The 22509-nt window shown below is 65.4% G+C and overlaps 1 protein-coding gene across 1 annotated transcript in view; it reads left to right on the forward strand.

Moving 5' to 3' along the window:
* Positions 1-22509, forward strand: part of SDK2 (sidekick cell adhesion molecule 2) — a 129174-nt gene that overhangs the window by 100989 nt on the left and 5676 nt on the right. Inside the window, 24 exon segments of the mRNA XM_067547282.1 lie at positions 2906-3101; positions 3412-3510; positions 4073-4264; positions 4899-5020; positions 5203-5312; positions 5577-5727; positions 6194-6431; positions 6608-6723; positions 7171-7360; positions 7870-7968; positions 8438-8632; positions 8849-9050; positions 9402-9505; positions 9980-10050; positions 10579-10714; positions 11851-11904; positions 14121-14222; positions 14680-14795; positions 15950-16136; positions 17968-18105; positions 19463-19624; positions 19854-19979; positions 21414-21578; positions 22069-22209. Of these exon segments, the coding sequence (XP_067403383.1) occupies positions 2906-3101; positions 3412-3510; positions 4073-4264; positions 4899-5020; positions 5203-5312; positions 5577-5727; positions 6194-6431; positions 6608-6723; positions 7171-7360; positions 7870-7968; positions 8438-8632; positions 8849-9050; positions 9402-9505; positions 9980-10050; positions 10579-10714; positions 11851-11904; positions 14121-14222; positions 14680-14795; positions 15950-16136; positions 17968-18105; positions 19463-19624; positions 19854-19979; positions 21414-21578; positions 22069-22209 (3412 nt within the window).

The raw sequence follows: 22509 nt of genomic DNA on the forward strand, positions 1-22509 counted from the left end.
CAGCTCCCCTGCTAGAGGTCCTGGGAGCGCCGGGCCGGCAGTCCAGCCCCAAACCAGTTTGAAGCCACGCTGCCCCGCTGATCATCGCTGGGAGCCGGCCTCCGGGAGCCGCATGGGTTGAGGGGTGGGGAAGGGAGGTCAGCAGAGCCTGCCCCCTCCCCCTCCACACCCGCGTCTGCTGCAAACTCTGTCTGGTTGAGAGTTGCCCCGGCCACATAGGATGTGCCAGACTGTTCCCGCTCTCTCTTCCGCGCCCGGCTCTCGGCTGGCACGTGCTGCCTGAGGGAGGAAAGCAGCCACGCGGCTTGTGCTGCAGCAGCGCCCGCCGCCCCCCCAGAGCAGAAGGAAACCTCCTGGGCTCCAAATCAGACAGGAGCCACGGAAGCCAGGAAGGCACACGTCCTTGCGACCCGGGCCAGCAGCACCAGGGGCCTGATCGGCCACAACAGAGCCAAGTGAGTGGCTGGAAACCCCGGGTGGAAGAAGAGCCCGATCCTGGGAGGCGCTGAGTGCTCTGAGCTCAGTCCCCGCAGCCGCTACTTTCCTTTCCTCTCCGGGGTCGTCACTCGGGTGTGAACCTGGGACCTCTGGCCTCTCCCACTGCGCTGACAGAGGAACTCGACTGACTAGCGGCAGTAGTATGTCAGTGAGCCGGCCACTGCCGGGGGCAGGACACGCTGTGCCCGGGGCTTGCAATCGCTCTTGTGCTCCGAACTGCCCGTGGTTGGATTAACTGGAGAGAAGGCGGCCTTTACGACTCAGCTTCCCCAAGAACGGCGCCACCGTCTCGGATCCTCTGCCGGGATGGCAAGCCAGGGGCGTGCGTGAAATCAGCAGCATCTCTGCTTAAGGCCCCTCCTTTCCCAGGCCTGTCCGCAAACTTTCTAAACCTCTTTCCGCGGAAAAGTCTTTCCAGCGTCGGCTTCCCAGATCCTGAACAAACAGGGCTTCCCTTTGCATTTACACCCCCACCCCCAAGCAGTTATTTTAATTGAATCAAGCCCGACTATTAATATTTATTAAGATTTAACTGTTACCCGGGAGCTCAGCCTCCGATGCTCTGTAATTAATTCCAAATCGTAATTAATTCAAATTTATATTAATTAAATTGAATTCAAATAATATACTTGTTTCTTAATCTATTCCAAAGCAGTTCAGGAATGTAATTGTCACCAAACAAGATAACCAGAGGAAGGAGGATATTTAACATTCTTATTAAATGCCACTTAGTATTTTTGATTAGTATTTTAGGGCCTAATTAGTAACTAATTAACTTGCTACAGGCTATCTTGCACCGTCCCAATGAAATGCCCAAACATCCCTTCGAAATGTAAAAGCATGGCAGAGCAGGCGATTATGCATTGTTATCAGCGGGAGTTAATCACAAAGCATCAACTGTATGTTGTGTTGTATGGATAAATACACACGCTTATTAAAACCCATCAAGTGCTTGCTTTTCACCATTAATTTGTGTTTAATCAACTCCGAATAAATGAGAGGATCCAAATGAAAGGCTTACGCCGGAGATGTATCAGTGGGTTTGCATTTTCTTTGTGAAGCGATGGGAGACACCCTCCTCCCACCCCCAAGGAAATCTCCAGTCCCTTGGGGAAAGCAAAACATTCCCACAAGGCTTTTGAGAGCAGAAAGGTGGTGGGCGTCTTCGGCGCGCCTCAGAGGTCAGCGGGATGGAAGGTGCCGTGCGGGGCCACGCGCTGGTGAAGTTTGCCAAGCAAAGTTGGGAGCAGCAGAGACGTCTGCTCTGCGGCACAGTGGCCACGTCTTTGTTCTGTGTTTGTCGAGCACCCACTGCAGCAAGTAATAATAGTGATGGGGCATTTTTTAAAACGATGGTTATTAAAGGTTATATCCAAAAATAACCCCCCCGTCGCTACCTCTGTTGCTCACACCTCCTTTGATCATCAACAGCGACCTAGCTTTAAGCATCGGATTTACCTACTCCCTGATTCGTGACCTGTTTCCTTTTTTGCCCTGCGCTGAGCCTGGGCAATGAAAACAGTGCGGTCCCTTCCCCTGGGTGGGTCTCCTGCCCTGGCTCAGCGCTGCAGAGTTCGGGGGCTGGTTAAACACAATCTGATGTTGATATGGCGAGTTGGCTCCGTTCCGCCTCCACACATCCCTCTGGCCCGCCTGACAGCGCCCCAACCCCACGGAGCGGCATTGCCAGGGCGGGAGGAAGCTGGGGGAGTGAATCGCGCTCAGCGGAGACCCAGGACCTTGTGCTCAGAGAGGACACGCTGGAAACACGGACTCCTCAGGAAACAAACCCTTCGTGCCTGGCCATGTCTCCCGAGGTCAGGGCTGAGCAGCAGCTGAAAGCAGATTAGTTCTTCCTTGGCTTATCTCTCGCCATATGGCTCTGGCTCCCCTTGTCAGACCTGCCGGTCGAGCTCATTAAGTATCGGGGCAGATTGCCACGGGGGCCTGTAAATTCTCCATCACGCGGCGTCTGTAAATCAAGACTGGAAGGTCACGCGCTCGGTCAGCCACAAGCGACTGCGCTTAACGTGTGGGTCGCAGGGCGGGGGTCTCTGGCCCGTGTTATGGAGGAGGACAGAAAGACCAGACGCCCAGAATGGGCCCGTCTGACTTTGAAATCTCCCCCTCCCCCACATGCACCCCGCTAGCTAGCTGCAGCTGTTGGTGGAGCCCCCACCCCGTCAGCCCTTCCTGGCATGGGGCGTGGGGCTGGGGCATTGATCTGGCTTCTTAGCATCCCTCTGGTCCCGGCGATCACGGGATACCCCTGGGCGTTTCCATCACTCACCCGCCCGCCCTTTGGAAGGAGAGGATGCTGCAGTGGGAGCCGTGGGGCTGATTCTCACCCCCCCCCCGGGCGGGGCTGTGACACCGTTGTCCCCTCCTTCTCCCCCCCCTCCCCCAGCTGATCGCGTGGGAGCCGAAGCAGGAGGAGGAGGTGACGGTGGTGACGGTGAGGCCCAACTTCCAGGACAGCATCCACGTGGGCTACGTCTGGGGCCTGAAGAAGTTCACGGAGTACTTCACCTCGGTGTTGTGCTTCACCACGCCGGGGGACGGCCCGCGCAGCCCGCCGCAGCTGGTGCGCACCCACGAGGACGGTACGGGGAGGCCTTGCATTCCCTTGGGGCGCCGGGGGGGGGCGAGCACCCCGGTTCCCAGACGGCCCCGGAGGCGCCTGCAGAGCCTGGGGCCTGAGAACCTGCCCCAACTCTCCATGGGGGATACCCCGGGGAGACCCCCATTCAGTCCAGCTCCCCGCGGGGGAGACACCCCTTTTCTCCTACTGGCCAGCGCCCTGGGGAGATACCCGCTCGCCCCTGCTCACCTCGCCCTGGCAGCACCGGGGGTGCTGGGACGTGGGCTGTCTTTGCGCAGCTCTAACTCTTGGGGTTCGGGTCTTTTGGGCAGCGCCGGGTCCCGTGGGGCACCTCAGCTTCAGCGAAATCCTGGACACGTCCCTGAAGGTCAGCTGGCAGGAGCCCCTGGAGAAGAACGGCATCCTGACCGGTAAGGGGCTCCCAGCTGGGTCCGGGAAGGTGCTTGGTGTCGGAGGACGGCCTGTCTCTCGCTGTCTCCTTCCCGCCTAGCTGGGGTCTAAAGTCCTTGCAGCTGCTGCCGCTCTCCTGGGGTGCTTCAGTGACCCCATTTCCACCCCACTCCCCTGGGCCCCATTCTCCGCATCCCGGCCATGTCTGGATCCCTCCACCTCCCGGCGTGCCACGGAGGTGCCGGCGTGGCCGCTGCACCAGATCGATGTTGCCGTGGTGGACTGGCCCCATGGCGAATAAGCAATGGAGAATTCGAGGCCAGAGCCGTCGGGTGGGATCTTCCCAACCCCACAGGCAGCTCGGCCCATCCCACCCCTTGTGCGAGGGGGGCCGGTGGAGTGAGGCTCCTCTGCTGGCGAAGTTGGGGGTGGCACTGCGTCGGCTGGGCCCGTCTCAGGCCCACGCGAGGCCCCGGGGAGGGGCGCGGGCGAGTTGAAGGGCGTCTCCCCGGGGATTTCCCTGCAGCGGAGGAAACGGCGTGTGACCTGCCCGGCCGCCTGTGGCTGGCTCGTGTTTCGCAGGCTACCGGATCTCCTGGGAGGAGTACAACCGCACCAACACGCGGGTGACGCACTACCTGCCCAACGTCACCCTGGAGTACCGCGTCACCGGCCTCACCGCCCTCACTACCTACACCATCGAGGTGGCCGCCATGACGTCCAAGGGGCAGGGCCAGGTGTCCTCCTCCACCATCTCCTCCGGCGTCCCTCCAGGTAAACCCGGCCCCCTCCTGCGCCCCCAAGCTCGTCTCCAGCACAGCCCTCCCGCTGGCACCGGGAAGGTGAGGGCAGGCTAAGCCCGAGGGCCCAGATTTTTAAGGGCGTATAGGCACCGGTGGGCTTGGCTCCTAAGTGCCTAAATCCCTTCTGGAAATAAGATTCAGGCTCCTAAATCAGCTAGGCATTACACCGCTGAGACCTGGGGCAAGGCTAGTGTCCCTGCGATGGAAATATTGGGGGGCGGGTCTATGTTTCCAGCCCCCCCCCCCCCCCCCGATGTTTTCCACCCCCACTGCTCTCTCAGGGGCGAGAGCCGGACCCAGCTGTGTCCTCCCCTTGCAGACGCCACGAGGCACCCGGCGCCCAGGTAGGAACCACCGGGACGCCCCTTCCCAGCCTGGAGCTGGCTGCCCCATGCCTCCCCCGGGCTCAGCAGGGAGCTTCCGCACCCCACCCCGCTGAGCGCAGCGGTGCCAAAATGCCGCTACAAACCTGGGCCTAATTGCCGTCCTCCGGCCCCCTGTGTCAGGGGGGATCCTGAACGGACGTGGGTGCCCAGGCAGGGGCAGTGATGGGGGGGGGAGGCCAGCCGTACTCCCTCCCACCCCGTCCTTTCCTCTCCCTGCAGAGCTCCCTGGTGCGCCGACCAATCTGGGCATCTCCAACATCGGCCCGCGCTCCGTGACGCTGCAGTTCAGGCCGGGCTATGACGGGAAAACCTCCATTTCCCGCTGGCTGGTGGAAGCTCAGGTGAGGGGTCTCGGTGGGGGGGAGGTGAAGGAGCCAGAGAGCCCAGGCCTGCAGGGGCTGGAGGGGTGGCGCGGCGTACAGCACCTTGCGCTTGCGGGGACTAGGGCACTGCGCTGACAGGAGCGACCAGGCAGCCCTGCCCCCCACCGCACCTCACATTCTGCCCCCCCCCTCGTCCACAGGTGGGTCACGTGGGCGAGAACGAGGAGTGGGGGCTCATTCACCAGCTGGCCAACGATCCCGACGCCCGCTCCATGGAGGTGCCCAACCTGCGCCCGTACACGTACTACAGGTGGGTGCCGGGCGCGGCGGCTGCCCCGGGGAGCCCCCTCGTGGCTACAGCCCCCCCTCCTCGCCCCGCGGGCGGCTGGTGCCCACCATGGGTGGCCCATCGGGCTCCGGGCTTTCCTCTGCCAAAGCCTCCCAGCTGGGGGGGTGGTCAGGGACAGGGGCTGTGGGCGCCACGTTGTGCTGGGGAAGGGGGGGGGGACCCGTTGTGCTCGGGACCCACGGCCCTCCTGAGTCCCCCTCCCTGACCCGGCTCCGCTCCCCGCAGCTTCCGCCTGCGGCAGGTGAATATCGTGGGCACCAGCCCGCCCAGCCTGCCCTCCAGGAGGCTGCAAACTCTGCAGGCTGCCCCGGACCTGGCTCCCGCCAACGTGACCCTGCGGATGGCCAGTGAGACCAGCCTGTGGCTCCGCTGGATGGTGAGTAACCCCGGGGTGTGGTCTGGAAATGCCAGGCCGGTGCCTGGACCCTGCCGGGACAGGCGTGGCCGCCCCGTCTGCCCCGGTGGCTCCCTGGGGTGGGGAACTGGGTGGGGTAGTGTGGGCTGCGCTGGGTTGAATGGGGAGCTGTTTGAGGAGCGCAGAAGGAAGGGGAGGGTTATACAGATTAGCGGGGGGCTGTGCTGGGTGTGGGGGAAGGGGCTAGGTTTGGAGGGAGAGGGGAGGGTCCGTGGGTCAGTGGGGGGCTGTGCTGGGTGCAGGGGAGGGATTTGGTGTGGGGGAGGCTCCGTGGGTCAGTGGGGGGGCTGTGCTGCGGGAAGGGTCCGGGGGTCAGCGGAGGGCTGTGTGGTGAGCTGGCTGGGGGAGCCCCGCCGGGCTGGGTCGGGGTCGGGACAGCCGGCTGGGGTGAGGATGGCTGGTGCTGAGCGGCGTCCCCCCGCCCCAGCCGCTCCCCGAGCTGGAGTACAACGGGAACCCGGAGTCGGTGGGCTACCGGCTGCGGTACACGCGGGCGGACGGGCGGGGCAGGCCGGTGGTGCACGTGATCCACGAGCGGACGGAGCGGGGCTACACCATCGAGGACCTGGAGGAGTGGACGGAGTACCGGGTGCAGGTGCAGGCCTTCAACGCCATCGGAGCCGGGCCCTGGAGCCCCGTGGTGGTGGGACGCACCCGGGAGTCAGGTACTTCCCGCTTCCCCCCTGCCCAGCCCAGCCCTGGGGCCGGCGGAGAGATCCCTGCCCTGTGCCCAGCGGCCCCTCAGCCTGCGGCGCCCCGGGGCATGCCCTGCGGGGCGCTCTGCCCCTCCTGCCCTCCCCGCTGCCAGCTTCTGATCTCGCTTTCTTCTCCCCCCGGCCAGTCCCCTCATCCGGACCCACCAACGTCTCCGCGCTGGCCACCACCTCCAGCAGCATGCTGGTCCGATGGAGCGAGATCCCCGAGGCGGATCGCAACGGCCTCATCCTGGGCTACAAGGTGGGTGGCAGCCCCTGCAATCGCTCCTGAGCCCCCCACCCCCACCCCCATCCTGAACAGCGGTGCCGGCGCCCCTCAGCCCTGACCCACGACCCGCCTGCAATCCCAGCCCTGGGCTCCCCAGCAGCTCTGCCCATGCCCCGCAATCCTGTCCCGCAGCCCCTCTGACACCCCAGTTCTGTGGCCCTGCCCTAGTCCACTCGTGGGCTCCCCGAAACATGCCGGTCAATGCTCCTGCCCTGGCTTTCCTGCCCTGCACGCGGCATGGGGCTGTGTGACGTGGCACCAGGGCAGGTGTCCCTTTGGGAGCTGGGTCGGGCCGTGCGCCGAGAGGCGCGAGGGACCCCGTTCCCGGTGCACAGCCTGCAAAGTGGGTCCAGCTGGTGTGGCAGAGGCAGCCCCGGGAAGGTCCGGGCTCGGTGGCTTTCACGCGGGATGTCGTCTCAGGTCATGTATAAGGAGAAGGACTCGGACGCCCGGGCCCAGTTCTGGCTGGCGGAGGGGAACGCCTCCCGCAGCGCCCAGCTCGCCGGCCTGGGCAAGTACGTGCTGCACGAGATCCGCGTGCTGGCCTTCACCCGGATGGGCGACGGCGCGCCCAGCTCCCCGCCCGTCCTGGAGAGGACTCTGGACGACGGTAGGTGCCGCTCCTGCCTCGCCTGCTGCCGCTGAGGGGGGCGCTCTGGGAGACAGAGGATCAAAGGCCTCGGGGGCCCTGGACCGGCAGGCTCGGGGGGTGGGAATACGCGGCGTGAAGCCAGGCACAGACAGCAAGGGCTAGTCAGAGAAAAGCCAAGTGCCCCCGTCACCCTGGGGTGGGAAGAAAATGGCCCGTGGTCGGCCCTCTGTCATACCACCCAGCTCAGTCTGGACAGGCTTCCCCCTCCGTCTTCCCGTCCTGCACAGACGGGGGTGAGGGTGCCAGCCCCAGAGATACAGCGTGGGAGCTCACCAGGGCGAGGAGCGGCCCATGGAGAGAGCTCTTTGCCCTCCGTCTGCATTCCTGAGTGTGCATCTGGGCAGGGGGGAGCATGTGCCCCGAAGCCGCTGGGCCGTGACGGGCTCCGCTCCCTCTTTGCTCCAGCCAAGGGCTCGGAGCCTGTTTGCCCGTCACCCAGCGTGCCCTCTGCTCTCATTCTGCCCCAGTGCCAGGGCCCCCGGTGGGCATCCTCTTCCCAGAAGTGAGGACGACTTCAGTCCGGTTGATCTGGCAACCCCCAGCTGCGCCTAACGGCATCATTCTGGGTAAGCGCGTCTCCGTGCGGCCGGCGGGCTGTGCGGGGTGGGAGGCGCGGCAGCGGGAGAGCGGGACGTCACCGCGCTGCGAGATCCTCGCCCGGAGGCGTGTGTGGGCGCTGGGGCTGGGGCAGGGGGACGGAGCTGAGCCGGGGCCAGCGGGCCGGGACGTGCTGGAGGTCTCTGCGGGCACATGGCCCACGCGTTTTCTCGCTGGTCCCCCGGTCAGGGACTCGTCTGCACCACGCAGGAGCCTTCAGCCTCCGTCCCTGGATGTGCCCGAACTGCCCCCGTGATCAATCAGAGCCGGCGAGGGAAACCCTATGGGCTGGGGGTGTCTCTGTGCCCCGGGGAGGGCTGTCCTGCCCCTCGCCTTCTCGCTGGCCCTTTAGACGCAGACTGGCAGGCAGCCGGCAGGTGGGTGGGGGGCAGCCTGGCCCCAGCGCTTACTGCCCGCCTCCTTCCCCCTTCTCCGCAGCCTACCAGATCACCCACCGCCTGAACACCACCAGCGCCAACGCCGCCACCGTGGAGGTGCTCAACCCCAGCGCCCGCCAGTACACGGCCGCCGGGCTGCAGCCGGAGTCGACCTACCTCTTCCGCATCACGGCGCAGACCCGCAAAGGCTGGGGCGAGGCGGCCGAGGCGCTGGTGGTGACCACCGAGAAGAGAGGTAACCGTGCCGGGGGGGAGGAGAAGGAGGGGCTGCTGTCTCCCGGAGGGCTCGTGCAATGCACGGTGGGCGCGGCGGTGTGCTCCGAGAGCTGAGAGCGGAAGCGGGCTCCCCCGAGCAAGGGGCAGGTTGCTCTCCTCCCCGAGGGGGGACAGAGCCAGGCGCAGCCTGCTGGGTCTTCCGGCCGAGCCCTCACGCCTCTCTCCCCTTCCTCAGACCGCCCGCAGCCCCCCAGCAAGCCCGGGGTGCAGCAGGAGGAGGTGAAGGCCCGGAGCGTGCTGCTGTCCTGGGAGCCGGGCAGCGATGGCCTGTCCCCGGTCAGGTACTACACCGTGCAGACCCGAGAGCTGCCGGCTGGCGAGTGGACGCTGCACTCCGCCTCCGTCAGCCACAACGCCACCTCCTTCGTCGTGGACAGGTGAGGCAGGGGCCTTCGAGATGGGCAAGGCCTGGTAGGGCCCCCGGGGCGGGGCGGGGGGAGGCGAGAGGCAGTGTGGCCTAGAGGCCCTGGGCTGGGAATCAGGAGGCCTGGCTTTTATTCCCGGCTCTGCTGCTGACCTGAGGCACCACTCCGTGCCTCAGTTTCCCCATCTGTGAAGGGGGGAGATGGTTTCGTAAAGCCCCTTGGGCGATATCATCCCCCCGCCCCGCCCCCCCCCACCCACACACACACACACACACACACTGGAAGGCACTGGACCCCCGCAGTCCCGCCTCCCACCTGTGCCTCACGCCCATCCCCTTCCCCTCCCGTCTGCGCCTGGCCCAGGTTGAAGCCCTTCACCTCCTACAAGTTCCGCATCAAGGCGACCAACGACATCGGGGACAGCGAGTACAGCCAGGAGTCGGAGTCAGTCACCACCCTGCAGGCCGGTCAGTGTCCCCCTTCCCCGTCCGCGCCCGCCCACAGGGCATCGCCCTTCCCAGCTCTGCTCCCCGGGCCGGAGGCTGCAGGGCACCCAGTGCCGGCCTCGTCCCTCCAGAGGCTGGGCACAGCCCAGGCCGGCTGATGGCTCCCAGCAGGCTCCAGGCCATAGCCTTGTCTGCGTCGCGAGAGGGCTCACGCCCGGGTACCTGCCCAGCGCTTGGCCCGGGCCCAGCTGGCACTGCTTGGGGCAGAGGGGTTGGTCACGTGAACCTGCGGGTTCATGCCCAGTAGGACACTAATGGGACCGTAACCCCCGGCCCCTCCCAGCATCAAACCAGCGACCAGGGAGAAGGGTCCAACGCCCTGAGCTGCATGGGGAGGGAGCCGGGGTCGGGAGCCAGCCAGCACCCATCCCCGTGGCCCAGGGGAAGGGACCCGCCTGCCTCTCAGCATCTCACCTGCGTTTCTTCTCCCCTCAGCCCCAGAGGAAGCCCCCACCATCCTCTCGGTCACGCCTCACACCACCACCTCCGTCCTGATCCGCTGGCAGGTACCGTGCGGCACCGCGCTGCCCCCCGCCCGTCTCTGTGACTGACATCCCCAGCCCGTGAGATGGGACCCCTGGCACCGCGGCCCCCCTCGTGCCCGTCCGTGCTGCTCTCTCCAGGCAGGGTCCCGTGGCGGTGCCGCCCGGTGCCTGGCGCTGTATCTGCTCCAGAGCTCCCGCAGGGCGCTGCTCCAGCGTCCGGGGCACCGAGCGCCTGCCGCAGAGAGGGGCCGGTAGCGGGTCCTGCCACTCCGCAGGCGGCACCGGGGACCTGCCGGGGCTGGGAGCGCTGCCAGGGCATTGCACGCCTCTCCCCACCCTGGTGCTGGTCTTGGCAAGGACCCCAGAGCCCTCCCCAGCCCTCGGGAGCCTCCTAGCAGCAGGACGCTGCGGGGAGGGGGAGGGGGGGGGCAGAGAGCGAGGGGGGGGGGGCAATCCGGCACGGGGAGCGTCGGTGTGAAAGGCACCGTCTCCCCGGGTTCCCCCCTCCCTGACTGAACCCGCCTCTCGGCTCCTGTCGCCCCCGTGCAGCCCCCCACCGAGGACAAGGTCAACGGGCTCCTGCTGGGTTTCCGGATCCGCTACCGCGAGCTGGTTTACGACGGGCTGCGCAGCTTCACCACGCGGGGCGTCCGCAGCCCCGGCACCGCCTGGGCAGAGCTCACCCGTGAGTGCTCCTCTCCGGCTCCCGCGGGGAGGCAGGGGCAGCGTCCTCTGGGGAGACAGACGGCTGGGGAGGGGACATCATGGGGGGGATTCCTCCTGGCTCTCCATGCCCCCCTGCCCTGCCCCTGTGCCCTGCCTGCGCACCCAGCCGAGCTCTGCGAACTGTCCCGCCCCGGCCTGTCCCGCTCTGTCCCCGTGAGGCTGCGAACGCGGCTCTGGATGGTGTCACCCCGCGGGGCGGAGCCCCACGCCACGGGAGGGGGGACGGGGGGCATGGCCGGTTGTGTGAGTGCTGACGCTAAAGGGGGGGCAGGTCAGCTTGGGGGAAAGCTCTCTGCTGGGCGATCAGGTCTGGAGCAATCCAGGTGCTCACGGAGACCTGGCTAGAGAGGGACGTTGGTTATCTGGGGAGAGCCCGAAATTTCACCTGGTGGGTTTTTTTCCCCCCTTCTCCCTGTTTGCAAAGTCTCTTGCATGCTTCACCCAGGGGGCCCGGGCAGCCTTTACATCCCAGGCCCTGAGCGCCGGGGGGCATGGCCAGGAGCTGAGGTCCTCCCCAGACTTATGCTCCCCCCCCACCTCCCTCCCGGAGAGGAACCCCGACCCCCAACTCCCAGGGTCGCAGTGCTGAAAGGCCGGCCGTCATCACCGACTGCGGAGCGCTCCCTGCTGGCACCGGTTCACGCCCGGGCTGCCCCACAGAGGAGCAGCACCGCTGCGGAGGGCAGAGGCCCACACCCTGGGAGCACAGAGGGGCACGGGGAGGATGGGACAGAGGCGCTTCAGTGCTCGGTGGGCAGCGGGCAGACAGTGCCAGGCAGGACTCCCTTCAGAGGAGGTTTTCCCCCCTGGAGCCGAGGCTGGGGGGCAGAAGACAGGCATGCCGGGGCAGGGGAGGCAGGAGGCAGTCCTGAGGGCAATCCCACAGGCATACGGGCCCAGCCGGGCCCCCCCCAGCAATGAGTCTCCGCAGGGTTTCTCCCCCCTGCCCGCTAACCCATGCCGCCCCCTGCGCTAGCCCCGCTCTCAGCTCCGCGGGGCATCTGGCCTGCTTGCTCTGTCAAGTGTCTTCGTGTGTGACTAACCCCACTGACTGCTCTCCCCTCCGCACCCCCTCCACCCCCCCTCCCGCAGCAGGGTACGCCGTGCGGAACCTGACCGGAGCCAGCCTCACGCACCACGAACTGGACAGTAAGTCTCTGCTTCGGGGCTCCCCTGATCTGGGCACGTCTCTGTCTGTCCGTCCGTGTGTCCCTCTGCGTGTTGCTCTCCTCCTGCCTTCCCTGCCCCCACTGGATTCCAGCAAGCTGCTGCGCACCCCGGAGGAAGGGGGGGCTGGGCACCCCAATAACTGACCGCAGGGCTTGTGCTGGGACATCTCCGAAGGGAGCTGTAATGGGAAATCTCTCTCCTTTTTACCCTTGCACGATCCCCTGCGGAGCTGACTCTGAAATCCCGTCTCTCAGAGAGGCCTGCGACTGGGTTGGGGTGGGGCTGCTGGACTGTACCGGTCTGGCAGGCGGGGGTCACACCCAGCGCACCCCAAGGGCTGTGGGCTTGCACTGGAAGACAGCCATTTCCGTGGCATTGCCATTTCGTGCCCCGACCTGCCCCTTGCTCACACCCCTGGGGATAATCCCACTGGGCTCCGTCTTTCCTTTCGGTTGAAATTTTCTCCTGAGTTTTGACAAGAAACGAAAAGACCCAGACCCAGAGTCTGTCGTCTGGGTTTTAGAAAAAACGACCATCTTTCCTGAAAGCCAAAGAGGCCTCCACGGACGCCTGGGGCGTCTCTTTAAAAAGTGCAGAGGAAATTGACGAAAAAATGCATTTTTTTTTTTTTAAAACACAAAAAAGACTTGGTCTTCCGTGACCAGCTTGAAATCCTGGGCTGTGTCGGGTGCAGCGAGACAGCCCGGGCCTCGGACCCTGCCGGCAGTGTCAGGTGTCTGCAGGTAAACTGCACCCGGCACGGTGCCCGGCATACCAGGTGTGTCTTGGGAGAAGCCACCCTCTGTGCGGATTAATGTAGCAAGTCTAGCCAGACAGCGCGCCCCTGACGTGCACCCCGGTATACCAGGCATATGCAGGTAGCGCGCACTTGTCGTGTCGCTGAGCAGGCCAGGTGAGATGTCCTGCCGCAAAACAGTTGCACTAAACCCAGGCTCTCGCACACGGCTACGCCGCGCACGCACCCGTCCACTGAGGGAGCAGCAGCCTGCACTTCCAGGCTGTGGGCCCGTCATGCACCCAAGCCCTGCGACGAGGCGCTGTTGCCCAGGATGGGTGTCCCCATGGGACATTGTGTTACCGGGTTTGGGGCTTCCTCTCCGGGCCGGCGAGGCTGTTTCAGACCGAGTCATGCCTTGCCCTGCGGGTCTTCCAAGCCCTCCTAGCCACCCAGCTGACGGAAACGGGGCCCCATCAGTTCTGTGCTAATGGGAGCTCGCCTGGGGCCGGCTGGAGAGCGGCTGTTAGAAATGTGAGCGGCCGTGCTGGAGCGAGGTCAGCCATCCAGCCGTCAGCAGGGCTGGCATCTTCCAAAGATGCCGATCGGAAGCCCCGGGGGCCTTCTCCTCAGCCCAGTGCGTACACCCAGATCCCAGGGCGGGGCCCATCCCTAATGTGGTGCAGAGCGGGCAGCCGTGGGGCGAGTGGCTGGGGGCAGCGCTGCAGCTTGCCGGGGGCTGGCGCTGAGCAGAGATCACTCCCGAGACGGGAGCGGGGACGGTGACAGGCACACGGGGGGCCCCGTCTGGCTCCCACACAGTCAGCAGGAACCTGGACACGGCCCCAGCGCGAGTGGACTCAGGGGCCGGGGGCAGGAGTTTGATGGTGCTACAGCCAGGGGTGGGGCAGGGTGGGCTGCAGGAGGGTGTTGCGACACAGCCGAGCACGGCTTGGGTCCTGTCTGCACGTCCCTGCCAGGAGCTGGGCCCCTTTGCCCCTTCGCAAGGCCGCGGGCTTGGAGACAGCTCCCAGCCCTCCCTGGAGCCCGGCGCTGGGGCTGGCGGCAGTTTTCCAGGCCTGGTGCAAACTTGGGTCCCACCTGGGTGAGCCCAAGGGAGTAGGGAGCAGGGGTCCCGAGCAGGCTGGCAGAGGCGGGTTCTAGTGAGCTTGGGGGCAGAGAAACCCAGCAGAGCAGCCAGGGCCTTCTGGAGCAGGGGAACCAGCCAGCGTGACCTCTCCCAACCCCACTTACAGCTGGCACAGAGCCCGGGACATGAGATGGGCGCACACAGGCGACCGTTCGTCGCTTCGCTGCTGCCCATCAGACCTGGCAGGGGAGAGACGCGCCGGCAGAGCAGCCCGCTGTGGCTGGGGCATCCCAGCAGGACAGGACGTCCCACGAGGCATCGGGCTCTCCGTGGCACCCACTCCTCCTCTCCTCTCCTCTCCCCCCGCAGATCTGAGCAAGCACAAGCGCTACGAGATCTGCATGAGCGTGTACAACGCCGTGGGCGAGGGCCCCTGCAGCCCCCCCCAGGAGGTCTTCGTGGGTGAGGCAGGTGAGTCAGGGCCGCCCGGGCGCCTCTGCTTCAGGGCAGGCTTCAGACGCGCCCGCGGGTCGCTACGGGTCGCCCCGTCCCTTGGCCGCGTCCGGTGCTCACTTAGCAGGGAAATCAGGGCCCAGCTGACCTAAGGGAGCCTTTCCCGGAGCTGTCGCCGGGCCCTTATCTGCTGTTGGGCCCGGCCAGGTGCCAGCCCGTGTCCACGGCTTGCTCCCCGGCTCCCAGCCCGTAACAGGACACTGTCCGCGCCAGCAAACCAAGGGCTGGCCTTCGGTGCCCAGGCCCCGTGGCAGGTAGTGCACTATCTGCAGGAGAGACCACCCCCCCCGGAGACAGTGTCCACAGAGAGCGTGTGCGATCAGATGGAAGAGGGGACGCCCCTTCCTCCTGCCGCGCCGCCCCCGCCCTGCCGGCAGCTCCGGCGCTCTCCCCCCAGCTCGCTCTCCTTCCCCAGTGCCCACCGCCGCACCGCGGAACGTGGCCGTTCAGACCGCCACGGCCACCCAGCTGGACGTCACGTGGGAGCCACCGCCCCTGGAAGCGCAGAACGGCGACATCCAAGGTTATAAGGTACCGTCCCCCCGTCTCCGGCCGGCTGTCGCACGCTGAGCCGGGCCTGGGGGTTACCATCGGCACGGAGCCCGGCCCCCGAGGGGATCTCTCAACACCAGCTCACAGACCCCTCTGTGTCTCAGTTTCCCTCTAACGCCAAGGGGGGCCAGTAGCGCTGACCCAGTGGCGTGAAGAAGGAGAGGGTGCGTTTAATCGGTCAGTGCTGGGAGATGCTGGGGTGGAAGGTGCTAGGGGAACACGAGGGTTGGGTTCGAGTCCATCCGAGCCAAGAGGGCTAACGCCCAGCCAGTCGGTGGCATCGAGCTTGCAAGGGAACGGGGGATGTAGCCACCACCCCTCGCTGCTCGATCCGTTGCCGCCCCGCAGCCCCAGTTCCAGCCCGTGGGTCCCCGGTCCCCGAAGTCAGCCCACGCTGCAGGGCTGCAGGTTAGCGACAGGCTCCGAGAAGCACAACTGGAGACGCCCCGGTGTCTGACTCTGCACAAAACCTCACCCTCTGGGCCATTCAGGAGGGCCCAGCTGGCACGCTTCCAGCGGCAGGGGAGGCCTGGGAGAGCTGGGGCTTCCCAGGGGGCAGAAGCCCCTCTGAAATGGAGACGGGTCCTTTTCCCCCTCCAGGAATCGGTCAAAGCCGTGCACAGTTCCCGCTGTGCTCAGCAGATGGCGCGTTTGCACTTCGGATCCCGCACCGGCCCTTTTCTGCAGCAGGGCAATGCCAGGATTCGGGGGCCGACACCTGGCATCACCCCATGGGCCGGGCTGTTTTGCCCCACAGCCTGGTGGTGGGAGCTTGTGGCTTGGCCAGGCACCCCATTGCATCCCCCGTGGGGCTGGGGCTTGGCCTGTGTCCCTGAGCTGACGCTTGCTGCAGTGGGGGGAGGGTTGTACCCCAGGGGGACGACGGGTCAGCGGGCAGGGGCAGAATGCAAAGGTGCCGTCACCAGCCTCCCCGGCACTGGTGCTGCTCCGCGGGAGGAGAGCCCAGGCAGGCTGGATCTTGGCGAAGCTGAGCCTGCGGGTGGGCAGCCCTGAGCCCCGGCCCGGGGCGGACTGTGAAAGGGGACCGCCCGGGGACTGGCGGGGCTGACCGCCGTCTTGGGCGCCCACCTGTGTCAGTCCTGCCTCACCCCGCCCCTGTCCTCCCCCTGCAGATCTATTTCTGGGAGGCCCAGCGGCAGAACGGCACGGAGCGGGTGAAGACGCTTTTCCTGCCCGAGAACGGGGCCAAGCTGAAGAACCTGACGGGATACACCTCCTACTTGATCAGCATCTCGGCCTTCAACGCCGCCGGGGACGGGCCCCGCAGCACCCCCGTCAGGGGCAGGACGCAGCAGGCAGGTGGGCTCTCCCCACCCCCTCTTCCCCCCCTCCCCCCCGGCTCCTGGCTGTGCTGGGGGATACCAGGCCCATCCTCCTCACGCTCAGGGGGCCACAGAGCCCAAGGGCTCGCACAGCGGCTCACGTGCTCTACGGGGTGAGGGGGAGGGTCACCCGCTGGTTTGGCTGCTCCAGCCCCACCTGCAGCCGCCCCCAATGTCCCAGCCCTGGGCTCCCCCCACCCAGCTCTGCCCATATGGCCGCCCCGTCCCGCTGTGTTCTGGTCCTGTCCTGGGCAGGGGCTGGCAGCTGAGCCGAGTTGTGCTGCTGGGGGGTGGTTCAGTGCCATGCGCGGATGAGGCTCTAGGTTGAGACCTGACAGACTCATTCCACTGTTGACCTCAGGCCGGGATTGAAGCCAGGTGTGCGGGGGGAAGGGATCATTTGAGGCTGTTAGCGGCGGAAGCCCCTGGCGCCCTCCCTTCCCCTCCGAGAAACAAACCAGCCCGTGTGGCCAAGCGCTCCAGATATGGAGCCCAGGGGGGACAACGCCGGGGGGGAGGGGAAGGGTTCAGGGCCAGATCCACTGCCGGGTCCGGCACATCACCCACTGCCACCAATGCCCATGGAGCAGCTGGCCCTGGAGTCCCCGAGGAAGCAGCGCCGGTATCAGAGCCGGCTTCTCGTCACATCCTTGGGGGTCTTCTCGGCACAGCGCCATGGAGGAGGCTGAAAAGAATTGCCCCAGTTCTTTGTCCTGGACCTGCCCAGGTAGCTCTGGGGTTCCTGCCCCTCCAGCAATAAACCTTTGGGTCTCTGGGGCCAAGTCCCCGCGATGCACTGCTGTGTTGAGCGCCTGCCCCCGTCTCTCTGCAGCCCTGCAGGGCCCTGCGTAGCCCGGCCCAGCGCTCCCAGGACGCCAGCTACGCACGCAGCAACAAAGCAGGCTTGGCCTCCCCACGGCCTCCTTCTCCTTGGCAGTTCCTGCCCCTCGGGCGAAAGGGAGAACCGGGAGGGGGGGCATTGCCTGCCCGCCGATCTGCAGCCTCTGCGAGGCTTCCCAGCATTTCTCTTTAACCTCTTCCCCCACCCGCCTGCCCGAGAGGCGACGCGCCAGGGCAGGAAGTCGCGTCTCCCCAAAATAACCCAGACGTGCGAGGTGTCTTCGCAGGGCACTTGTTGTCAGGGAAACCAGAGGCACGAGATGCGCTGGTGTCAGGAGGAGACGCAGCCCAGAGGGGCCGTGTCTGCGGAGCGCTGCAGACTGTGGATACGGGGGGGGGCCCCTCAGACCCAATCGGTTGTTTCCAGTAGGGTCTGGAGCGCTTGTGTCTCTCGCTCTTTTCTGGTGGGGAAAAGGGGGGCCCTGCAGAGTCCATCCCTGCAAGGGGGTGTTACTGGGGACTTTGCACCAGTGGGACGAGTTGGGAGTTCTCAGCTAACTCCCCGGAACTGCCTGTCTCCTTCCCTGGCCTCAGCTTTCCGGCCTTTCCCCTTTCACCACAGCTTCCTGCCCCTTGTGGGCTGGAGTCACCGGATTCAGGTGGGGCCCACCCTGCAATAATCAGGAGGCCCTCGGTCCAGGCTCTCCAGCCCATGGGGCAGCCCCCCCACCTCCACTCAGAGGCAGGTCACAGACATGCTCACCCCACCCTGTTCTTGCTGGTGGAGTACGATGGACTCCATCCGTTTCCCACGGCAGAGTCGTGCAGAACCACGGCCCTGCTCAGTAAGAACGGGGTCCTCAGTGACAGACGGACGCACATCCCCGTCTGGCCCCCTGTCCTCCCGCTCCCCCGCCTTTCTTACTCCAAAGCTCCCACAGCAAAGCCCCTCTGCTTTCCCCTTGCAGCCCCCAGCGCCCCCGGCGCCATCCGGTTCAGCGAACTGACCACCACCTCGGTGAACGTCTCCTGGGAGCCTCCCCTGCTGCCCAACGGCATCCTGGAAGGGTACAGGCTGGTCTATGAGCCCTGCATGCCTGTGGACGGTAAGATTAAGCTCACAGGGCAGACGTGCTGGACTAGAATTTCTTTGTGACCCCCCCTCCCCCCAGCACCGGTCACGAGGGTTTGGGGCGCCAGCCCCGTGTCCCAGCCAAACGCCTGCGTGTGCCATTCCAGTCTCTCCCCCGAGCAGCCCCCACGTGTAGCTGCACACAGCGCTCACGTCCCCTGCATGGTCTGTGGCTGTTCACTTTTAAATCGTCCCTGTGTTCCGCCCCAGAGGCGGCGGCAGGGAAATGAGGCTGGGGCAATCCTTGGTTTGCCCCACGGGTCACTGTGCAAAGCATGTGGAGGTGCCCGGGGGCAGCCGCTGCGGAAGCAGGGCGCCCACGTTCCGTCCTGGCATTTTGACGATGGAGATGGTTTCTCAACAAAATGGAAAATGTTGCCAAACTTCCTTTTTTGGCGAAAAGTTTCAGGGAATCGTTAAAAAAAACCCCACCAAACTTGGGGATGAAGCTCATCTCCAGGGGCCTTTTCATGGGGTAAAAACGTCAGCCTGAGAAGGGAGTGGAGACCACGTGCGGGGCGGCCGGAGGGGACAATGGCTGCTCGGTGTTCCCTGCTGCCACCTGGGCTTCAGAGAGCCAGATTCAGAGGAAGGGTTGGGAGGCGAGGCCTCTGGAGGAGTGACGGTGGCCCCAGTGAGCGAGCGGGGGTGGCGCTGCGCCACGGAAGATGGCCTTTGATCCTGCAAACCCTGCTCGCCGCCCACACGACATGTTATGCCAAGCAATGGGCAGGCTTCAGGGCATGCGCTGATCCCGCAGGGTCAGGAAGGCTCTCCCAGCTCATGCCAGGCCGGCTAGCATTATGGGCTTCCTGCAAAGCAGCTCCCAATAGGGAGCTGGAGGCAGGACATGGGACGTGCTGGGCCAAGGGTCTGGTGGAGCCGCGTGGGTGTGTGTTAAAGGAGCCCAGCCTGTGCAGGAGACCCGGGGTCCAGTCCCCAGCTGGTTACTCAGGGGCTGTGCTGCAGGGAGTCAGCGCGAAGGCCACGTGAAGATGAATTCCTGAGGGGGTAACAGGGCCCAAGCATCATTTTTTCGGGCCCCGTACAAACATGTAACACGGGCCCCCTCCCACACACATGCCACAATCCCTCATCCCACACGTACAGTCTCATGAGGCATGAACAGTTTTTTCCTCATGGTAACGGGGGTTGCAGCCTGGGCTAGGCCCCCCAGGGCCTCCGGGCCCCGGTAAAGTGGGAGCCCCGGAGGGGGTTGGGGGAGGGGGGTGTAGGTGTAGCCGCTTCGATTACCCAGTGCCAGAGCTGACTGCAAAGGGGGGGAGGGGGCCGGATCTCTGCATGCCACGTCTGTGCCCTCTGCCCCGCAGGCGTCAGTAAGATAGTGACGGTGGACGTGAAGGGGAACAGCGCCCTGTGGATGAAGGTGAAGGACCTGGCGGAGGGCGTAACGTACCGATTCCGGATCCGGGCCAAAACCTTCACCTACGGGCCCGACATAGAGGCCAACGTCACCACGGGGCCGGGGGAAGGTACGGCGCTGCCAGGAAGGGGTGGGGGGATTCCTGCAAGCAGAGATCTCTGCAGCAGGAAGGACTCACCCAAAGGGCAGTTGAGGTTGGGCGTGGAGGGGTGAAGCCGGGGGAGGCTGGGTAGAGGGCAGGGGGCTGGGTCTTTGCTGGGCTCTTCCCTCCAAAGCGACGCCTGACGAAGGTTGTGGTTTTTCTCCCTGTGACTGTGGGTTTTGCTCTGGTTTCTCAGGCGCCCCCGGACCCCCGGGCGAGCCCTTCATCTCCCGCTATGGCTCGGCCATCACAATCCACTGGGCGAGTGGGGATCCTGGCAAGGGACCCATCACCCGATACGTCATCGAGGCCCGGCCCTCAGGTACCGTACGCTTCCCCTTTCCCCCCTGAGCAGCTTCCACTCGAAAATGCACCTCCCCAAAGACGGGGAGGTCGCTGTGGCGGGTGATGCGGACAGACGCCGGCCAGGGAGGCTGCGGTAACCCACGCCACGTGGGGCCTTTCTACCGGGCAGGACTGAACCGGGTTACGCCGGGCGGGTTGTATCCGGGTTCCCCAGCGCCTTCCCCTGGCAGAATCTGCAGGGCTGCCTGTGGAAATGCCAGCCGCAGGAGGCTGGATCGCCTAGACGTTCTCCCGGCTGCGGCCATGGGGGCTGTGCGCGGAGGGAGGAGTGGCTAGCGAGGCAGGAAGCTCAGGCTAGAGAAGGGGCGGGAAGGAGAGATGGCAGCAGATCCTCCGGCAGTTCCCGTCTCTCTGCCCCCACCAGCCGCTTGGGGACTCCTGTCAGTTTGCTGGCCTGGCTTCTCACGCCTGAAATCAAATCGCAAGAACTACCCAAGAAGTGAAAAGCTGCATCAGGGCCAGGCTCCGTCTCTGGGCGGTTTCTGATCTGCTGCCTCGCAAGCGGCTGTGATGCCGGCTTCCCCCAGGCCCTGCGTCTCTCGGGAGCCGCTTTGATTTGCAGCCAGAAAGGCCGGCTGTTCGGGCCCCAGATCGCCGAGGCCCGTGAGCCCAAAGGAGTCGGGTTGGTGTCCCTTTGGGATGGGGCGTCAGGCGATGGCAGGGTCACCCCGTACCTTAGCTTCTGTGGAGTCCTAGGAATGTCAGGCTGGTCCAGCCCCCGCGCTGAGGCAGTTCAGTCGAAGAAGCTGCTCCGTGGGGCCTTTCGTACCCGAACGTGGGTCAGCTCTGCTGAGACGGGGCATTGGGGCACAGCCCTGCCCTCACTGCCACTGCAGCCCTGCTTTCGTAGCCACCCCGGCCTGGCCACATGGCCGGCTGTGCGGTACCCATGCTGCAGAATTTCACCCCGCACAACCACGCGTTTCCCGCAGTCATCCCTCCGCAGCTCCCACGCTGCTGAGCCGGGCTCATCCCCAGTGCGTGCGAGGGAGATCTGGGGCTAGCGAGCCCAGAGGGCACGCATGCAGAGCGGCATGTGGGGGAAGGAGGGCCGGCCAGCCCAGCCACACCGGCACAGATGGCACAGCTGGTTATAGTCAGACAAAGGTGCCAGCTGAGGCATGTCACAGGATAGGCACCCTCTGGCGGCTGAAGACCCACAGAGGTATAAGACCTGGTACTGCTGCAGCTGATGGCGATTCCCTGCTAGGTCAGGAGACCCGTGCTTCCCCGGGGCTGCTGAGTCCAGACCCCTATGCCACCAGGACCTTGGCACCCATCACTTGGAGCTGGGAACTTGCTGCCCTCTGCCCCCGCCCGTGAGCCCAGCCCCAGCTCTCTAAGGCCGTTCGCTCCCCTAACCACATTGGGCGTCTCTCCTCTCTTGCAGACGAGGGGCTGTGGGACATCCTCATCAAGGACATCCCCAAGGAGGTGACCTCATACACCTTCAGCATGGACATCCTGAAGCAGGGGGTCAGCTACGACTTCCGGGTCATCGCCGTCAATGACTACGGATATGGGACGCCCAGCACGCCCTCCCCATCCGTCTCAGGTGCGGGCGCTGGGGCTGGGGCTGGGGCCAGCCGGTCCATGAGGCCGTTGTGCCAGGAAGGAGAGTTTGTGCTGCAGTGAGGTAGAGATATCCTTTTTCACCCTCCTTTCCCCCCGGCTGGGGGCCAGGAGGTTGCATCAGGGGATCTGGCACTTGGGGAAACCAACAGCAAAGGAGCTGGGGGCAGCAGGTGCTGTCAGCCCGCTGGGGGCGGGGGGCCGTGGAGGAAGGCTCAGCAGAGGAGGGACTGAGTTAAAGGCCAACAGAGCAGAGTAGCCCGGGAAGGGGGTGATCTCCCAATGCGCAGGCCCCTTGTTTGCAAGTCTATCGGGGATTCCCCGGGAGCAGAGGAACGGTCCTGGGTTGGCCCGGCCCCGCCCCAGCCCACAAACAAGCTCCCTGCAGTAACCGATGAGCCCCGCCGGCGCCCAGGACAGGCCCCAGGCTCTGAGCCTGCAGGGCGGGCGGGTGACTCGCCGTGCTCTTCCAGCCCAGAAAGCCAACCCCTTCTACGAGGAGTGGTGGTTCCTGGTGGTCATCGCCTTGGTGGGACTCATCTTCATCCTCCTGCTGGTCTTCGTCCTCATCATCCGCGGGCAGAGCAAGAAGTACGCCAAGAAGTCAGACCCGGGTGAGCGCCCCGTGCGTGGCTGCCCAGCCGGGAGCACGACTGCCCGGCCCGGCCCAGGGGGACGTGGCGCCACGGAGGCTGCATGCTGGGAGCCGGGGGAACTGGTTCCGAGCCGCCCTCGTCTCAGTGACCGAGCTGCAGCGCCGGGGGCCCCGGAGCCCTGGGTACCGGAGATGAGGGCCGCGTTTCGCCTTTCCCGGTCTGCAGCTCCCAAGCAGTGCCCCACTGATCAGAGGGAGCCTTTCCATTAACGCAGGTCAGACCCCGTTGGCCTCGGCTGCTCGTCCGTGAGCTCCTACG

The sequence above is a fragment of the Emydura macquarii genome, unplaced genomic scaffold (genome assembly GCF_026122565.2).
Source record: "Emydura macquarii macquarii isolate MOO-44397 ecotype Brisbane River unplaced genomic scaffold, CSIRO-AGI_Emac_v2 contig_1230, whole genome shotgun sequence".
Lineage (NCBI taxonomy): Eukaryota > Metazoa > Chordata > Testudines > Chelidae > Emydura > Emydura macquarii.